Source organism: Montipora capricornis, chromosome 12 (assembly GCF_036669925.1).
Source record: "Montipora capricornis isolate CH-2021 chromosome 12, ASM3666992v2, whole genome shotgun sequence".
NCBI lineage: Eukaryota > Metazoa > Cnidaria > Anthozoa > Scleractinia > Acroporidae > Montipora > Montipora capricornis.
In genome coordinates this window covers 38,764,938-38,772,437 of record NC_090894.1, presented here as the reverse complement: position 1 = coordinate 38,772,437, position 7,500 = coordinate 38,764,938, and the positions used below count along the sequence as shown (strand labels likewise).

The window sequence follows — 7,500 nt, the reverse complement described above, 5'->3', positions numbered from 1 at the left end:
CCATTTTGCTCGGCTTGATGTAAAGATACATGTACATCTGGGCCAAAACAATAATTATTGGGGTTTATAGGCATTTTAACAAGATATCAGGTAACAGGCAACCATCATCATGGTTCAGAGGAGCGGGAATGGCATTGATGTGCCAAGAGTCTAAATTACAGCACTGATAGTATTTCCAAATTAACAGTGGTGACAATTCTAGAATTACCCAGCACAATGGTGTGATTAGTTTGGCAAGCATACTCTGACAAAGCAGAGTTTTCCTGTTTGCAAAGAAAAATCACCTTTTTCATTAATGCTCCTTCATGACATACATGCATTCATTGCCTCACCAGTTTATTTTAAAATTGACAGGGAACTTTGTAGATACATGAAGTACAAAGAAAAGGAAGCCATCAAAGAAAGTGTGGATATGTTGAATAAATACAAACAGAAGAAGATAGATGAGGAGTAGACAACAGATTTGATATTTTCAAAATAATGCTACCCATGTTATTCAACTGTCTTTGCTTTTTGAATTGATAAGTAAGAAATAGACAAACAATAATATTATCTGTTAGTAACAGGGCCCGCAAAGAGGGAGAGGCTGGGGGGCTATAACCAAATAAGAGAATCTTGCAGAATGACGAAGATGTTGACTTTACTAATGGTTATAACAAGAATACACGGTACATTTAATGTAGTGGGCAAGAAGGCAAAAAGTAAGAACAAACCACAGGCTCACCCAAGATACAGTGTGAGCGCCTTTATACACTGTAGATGATGGGTACTCGTTACATCAATTGAAGTATTGTGAACCTTCAGTGTGCCAAACCTGGTCAGGGCCAATGCAGTCATCTGGTTCTTCGCCCATATTGTATAACATGAACGTTGAGATGGAATGATGGTAAAGCACAGTTGATTTTCGTTACTGTAGCCGTGGTCGTTATCTAAAGTCCCTAATGCCTCTACAATAATTTTACTATTAATAATATCATTGCCGGGTGATTTATTCTTCTGATGTTTTCATATTAATTTTACTCATAAAAGGTCACAGAAGTTTAAGAGCAGGAGTAAATTTCATTCATTTCTTTCGGATCAGAGTAACATGTACCCACTTCTTTTTCAGGGCATAGTTTCTTGATACATATATACATATCTTTTTCTTTCCTGGAGAATCTAAGGTTACTTCTATTCCCTCCTGTAGACCATGAAATCTCCTTGGGAGCTCATGCTAGCTCCTAGTTCTCAAACTGATAGTCGTACTCGGATTGAGGAATTTCCAGATGATTTTCAGCGGGAGATTCCTCGTTAGACTGAATGGCCCATTCCGGGTATATATATAAATGAAAATTTTGCAGTTATATTTATCTACAGATAGTTAATAAAAGTTCGCAAAAAACTTTATCAGTATACTTTTATTATATACCATAGATTTCGCAGTAATTTAAATCTCATTAACTGCAAAAGATTTTCCCCCACAAATATTGGAGCCACAAATTTCGCAGTTATCAAAATGTCATTAATGGCGAAAGATTTCCCAATCACAAATGCCCATTCCTAAATATTCTTTACTAGAAATAACAGTTTTTACTGTGCATGCCAAAGTGTTTACTGTAAATTCATACGGAATGTTGTATTCAATGAAGTCCTAAAGGATCCGCGGGTCTTGTAATTCCACACCTCTTCCATGCCACTTACATTTCTTGTTTATCAACGTAACATACCCTTTATCATTAAAAGAAATTTTGTTGAAGCCCATAACATTCATCTCCATCATGATAGGCAAATGGTTTTTCCTTATTGCAAGAAATAACGTCCTACTTTTCAACTTTCAACTTCAACTTCATGTAGATGTAAGCCAAAACTTTTACCTCTGTTTAATCATAACCAATTCAAGTTTTTCAAATTTGATTGGTGCATTAACTACTTTGTTTTTCTTTAATGATTGTGTAGGGTTAAAATCGGACAGTGAAATCGGACAGTCGGCTGTAATCGGATACCTGAAATCGCACAGTTAGATCAGCCAATCATATAAAGTGCACTCACCTTAATCCACCAATCACAGAATTTATCACAATAGAGTGGTTTTCAATTGAGTGTCGAAAGTAATTACTGGGTTGCCAGTATGGCAATCCCAGTTGGAAAGTGGGTGGGATTTGTTTCTTTTTTTTTTCTTTTTTTCTTTTTCTTTTCCGTGTCGGTAAAAGTCTTGCCTGTCACTCCCTGCTAAGTAGTGTCTTTGTGCATAGAGCCTTCTGCTCGTATTTTCTTAGGATAGAGAGGGTAGTGAAAATGCGTAGATTTCTCTGGTGGACACAGTAGAATGATAAACTTAACCGGCAATGGTGTCGAAAGTCATGTAACGTGAATGGCGTTTTAGTGGATCTTTGAACAAAATATACACTTATGAAGCTCAATAATGGCAAGTCATTTGGATACTGAATAAGACAGGCGGTGGAATCTTAAAAGCGACGAGTAATGGACTTCGACAACAATCTGTCGCCCGTCGAGCCGAAATAAAAGTGAGCTGCATTTTCTAAGATTTTACCAAGTGTCTCTGATAACTTATGGGTTCAACAAAGACAGAGAACGAATTGAACACCTTAAGTGGATCTGTGATCAACTCTGCACAGTCTTCAGGTAAAAAAAATTGGAAATGTGACAGCCAAGGATTATTTGAAAGAAAGCTTGTCGTCTATTTTGTGCTTCATTATTCAAGGAAAAGGTTCTTCATGGAACGGTTTGATCCTGAAATTTTAGTTTGTTGTAATATTGCGCATATTTGACACGATTGAGTTTTTCTCTTCACGCACGTAATGAAATAGGAAGGGGTTTTTGCCTCTAAATAACCTGAATAGCAAATATGTTGTTTGTTTCAAAAAATTGTTCGCTGTAAAAGGTGGCCTTTATGAATTCATCATGTTTTATGATATGCGAGCTTAACTGGATAGTTTTTATGGCAGTAGTAAAGCATTTTCTTGTTATTCAAGGAAAAGGTTCTTCCATCCTCGGAGACCCAGTGGCAGATCGCGGAGGCAAGGGGAAGTCTAAACGGGCAAAAGAAAATGGCGACAAAGAAAAGTATCTCTTCTCGCCCTACTATACTTTTCTTTGTCGCCATTTTCTTTTGCCCGTTTAGACTTCCCCTTGCCTCCGCGATCTGTCCCTGGGTCTCCGAGGATGAAACTGACCTTGTTGAGAGTGACTCATGGCGAGGGCTTCTTGTACTGTAAACCCAGTATTACAGATCTCAGATCGATAGACCAGTGCTTCTTGAGCCGTTGGCACTGAGTGTTCATGTATTTGATGCCGGTTGGCAGTTTACACGTTTTTGTAGCCGGTTGGCAGTTTTGTTCGAGCCGGATGGCAGCGAACTTGAGCCGGGTGGCAATGAGTATTTTGCTGGGTTAGGGATTTGTTTACCCCCTCCCCCACCTCACATTATTTCCTAGTACTTTTGTTTTCCTTAGGATTTGATAGAAGCCTCCTCTTGGGGACCGACGTGTAGGGGCAGAAGACGTACAATCGTGCAGCAGGTTTTAGCTTCCAAAGCCAATTCTTCTGTTAAAAGATATGTTACCCAGTATAGGTATTTCTCCGTGTACCTTAGGTCCAGAGGCGTGAAATTAGTCCTGCTTTGTGTTAGTTTACTCGTCTCAGAATACTTGTCTTATCTTCATGAAACAAAAAGATCCTATGCTGTCGTTTTGTCTGCGTTCTGTGCGTTAAAGTGGATCCATGATCTTATTCCTTAATGGTGCACACGGTAATCCGGTTGACACTGCGCTAAATCACAGCGTAGTTCAGGCCAGCAAACGAGCTTTCAGTAGGCCAGTCAACAAAAAGGAGCCCGTTAACCGGCTATTTCAGATAGGGTAGGCAAACTGTCCAATTTAGAAAATATAAGACAGTTTCTCTAAGCCAATCATATCCTAGAAAATACAATAGGTAATAGAAATTAGCCAATCGGCAGAAAGCATAGCGTCATCGCTGTTGTCTCTGTTTGTAGTATATGTAATGACAATGGCGGAGTTTAGGCAAGGAGATTTGCCAAATTTTTCGATTTCTCAGGACTTTTTCAGCGACATCACCGCAAATGAGAGATTTCCTACGTTGCCAGAAGAATATAGCTTGCTAACCTGAGAGGCAAAAACCAAAACTCAAACACCTCCAAGAGTACAAAAACTTGGCTAAATGTTTTCAGAGTGCATCATAACGAAGCGAGAAAGTTGGAAGATATCCCTAGTCATCATAGGCGGCCCAAGCTCGCGTTACGAGCGAGACGTGACTGGGAAAGCGTCACAATCTTCCTCGTCTTAGGAAGATTGCGACAGCCTCTCAAACAACAACTGGTAACTTTATTCAACTCGGGTTAATGAGGCTGATTCATGCCGATTGGGCCCCAAGCAAATACATGCTAATATGCCGAGAAAAGTGAAACAAATAAATAAATAAAAATTGTATATGTATAAATATATATACATGATCAATTAATAACTAACATTCTAACTATATAAAAGCAACGCCATGACATAGTGGCGAAAGCCTTCCCAGAAGGCCTTTCGCCACAAAAATAACAATGAATCATAGAAAACTGTACATCACAAATGTAGTTCTCTCACGGCATTCTTAAATTCCTTAAGGAATATCGTTGAACGTAATTAATCCGGTAAAGAATTCCACACTTTGGCACCAATAAAAGTTGTAGATTTTAAGCCAAAGTTTGTAGTTTTCTTACGTGGGACGACTAGCTTGTTGGTGCCTCTCAAGAACTTCACATTATTACGTACCACGAACAAGTCTCTTATATATCCCGGTAACATACCGTTTACAGCTTTAAAAATTAATATGCAATGTCCCGTAGGCGACGATTGGACAAAGTTAAGCCGTAGTCATCATCACCATGAAGGGGCACCGTTTGTTGTAGAAACACACCTTAGAGCTCTCGCATTAAGCCTTTCCAGCTTCTTCTTATCAGACTCATTACAATTATGCCAGATCGCAGAACAGTAAGTAAAATAAGCCATTACATACGAGTTGTAACGGCACATCTTCGAAGAGATTGATAGCGTGTTCTTTAGCCTTCTCAAAACATCTAACTGATTTCCAACTTTCTTTGTAATCTTGCCAATATGTTTGCTAAAATTTAGCGAGTTATCGATGGTTACGCCTAAAAGTTCTAAATGGTCTACGATAGGAACCTGTACATCACTAATGCTAAAGGAAAGATTGCAAGGATAGTTTTTGGAAGAATAATACATCTACATTTCTCGGGATTAGCACTTTTACAGGGCCCTAACACCGATCCCTGAGGTACACCCTTAGAAGAAACAACAACATCAGATGTTACATCTTATATCCTAACACGGTTGGCCTATCTCTAAGGTAACTGTGTAGGAGGGACGGGAACACACCGTAGGCAGCCAGTTTGTCGAGGAGAAGGTCGTGCTGTATCATATCAAAAGCTTTAAGCAGATCCATAGAAACTGCGCCAACAAGACACTTATTGTCAAGCGCATTCCTCCAATCCTCAATCAAACGTAGACGTACCGCCGCACAGCTGTAACCCCGTCTATACGCAGACAGAAACGGTGACAAGATCGAACTAAAATAATAAGAGAGTTGGCGTGCAAGACACTTCTCAAAAACTTTATCCAGAGTAACTAGAATTGACCCTGGCCGATAGTTAGATTTATCATGAGGTAGCCAGTTGCCTTTTTTGGATCAAGTGACTTAAGTATAAGTTTGACTTCAGGTGGACATACAGAACGAAACTTAGGGGTGTAAATTTCGGATTTTGATCTCACTTAGGGTGTTCAGGGCAAAATGCAATCATATATAGCCGTGAAGGTCTTCTTTATTGTTGCACGCGAAGAGATATAAAAGTGTCTATTTGCGCTTTTATATTTCTTCACGTAGGTGAAAGTATTAGATGATAATCATTAAAAGTCACTGTATTTTTATTTATCTGTGTTTTAATATGGCCTTTTTTAGAGGTCAAAGTCTGGGCTACGCCCAGATTGGTCTCCTTTATGGGTTTAATTTAAAATTTCCGACGAGCATCCCTCCCTTTTTATATGGGATTCTCCCTTTGGCATTTGTGGCAGTGGTGCGAAAATAGTTAGATACAGCCTTACGCCTTAATGAAGATGCAACGTTTCTTTGAGTCTTATATCTGTCCCAATCTAGTCGGCACTTAGACTTGTTGTAAAGGCGCTTTAATTTGTTGCGTTTCCTAATTGCCTCGAGTAGCTCAGGTGTCATATATGGTACGTGCTCTCGATTTGCCGATTTTACGTTTAATTGGCGCGTGGTCATCGAGTAAACTTGAAAACAGGTAACTCCAAGCCCAATAGATGTCGTCAATGTCCTCGAATATGTATGCAATATCGAATGGGATCAAATGCAAAACAGTACATAAGCTTACATCCATCGAAACTGCCATAACGCGAGAACGCGGCGACAAAACTGATGCACATTTCAGACAACACAACGTCCCAAAACAGTTTTAAAAAGGCTCGAAAAGACGAAACAAAATAAGCAAGGTAGTTAAATTACTTAATTTCGTTAACTCATTGATAACATTTGGCTGGCTTCTTTGCTCCTTTATCGTGAAACTAACTCAAAAACCAGAAAATTGTCTAGAACAGTGTTGTCGCTGACGTGACGCTTTATCAGTCACGTCTCGCGCGTAACGCGAGCTTGGGCTACCTGTGTAGTCATGAGCTATGTTACCGGGTTTGTGAGAGTGAGAGTGAGTGAGTGATTGTAATTCCGTGGTGGCAAATAGGTTCGTAGCGCGTGCATAACTCACGAACATAAACAGGTCTGCTGGAAGCCAGCTTGAGTTTCAACAAAATGAGCTCCAAAATCGACATGAATTTGTAACGCTGATGAATAATAAAACAGCTGCTATTTCCAAAACGATGGAATTACCTGGTGTTAAATAACCTCGTCGAGGAGCGTGAATTTTTGACCTTGGAGACACAGTGGTAAACCTCAAGAGTTGGGCTATTGTGATCTTTGTGTTGAAATCGCACATTTCTTGTCAATCTTTAAAACACTGGAAAGAAAAAAACCAAACTGACAAAAACCGGTGTCTTGCCATCATTTTGACACAGATATATCCTTTGTATAGCGAGTAAACACGCGAGGTAACTTGATCAAAGCGCCCGCTGAATTCGATGTCACTTTCGATTTTCGATTTACTTGTGCAGCCAAAGGTACAATAGAAAAATTGAATGTAGCAAAAATCTCCCAAACTGTTTTTCGCTGATGGTAACTTTTTATATTCTCGATTCAAAATTTAAGTTGTTTTTTTTTTAATTTTTTAATTGTTGTTGTTTATTGTTACACATCAGACTCTGAGGAATACATGAGAACAGCCAAAGCCGGAGGCTTATAAAATGGCATATGGTGAAGCAAACATAATTTGAAAAATTTGCATGGATAGAAGAAGGCTTTAACTAAAATACTTATACAACTAAATATGACTACTTAATTTACAAACACACAGGA

At 39.1% G+C, this 7,500-nt stretch overlaps 1 protein-coding gene across 1 annotated transcript in view; it reads left to right on the top strand.

The window, feature by feature from the left end:
- Window positions 1–1,351, top strand: part of LOC138025190 (cytochrome c oxidase assembly protein COX20, mitochondrial-like) — a 4,036-nt gene extending 2,685 nt beyond the window's left edge. The window contains exon 4 of the mRNA XM_068872384.1: window positions 355–1,351. Within this exon, the coding sequence (XP_068728485.1) occupies window positions 355–454 (100 nt within the window). The 3' untranslated portion in view covers window positions 455–1,351. The remainder of the gene's footprint in view (window positions 1–354) is intronic.
- Window positions 1,352–7,500: the final 6,149 nt, after the last annotated feature.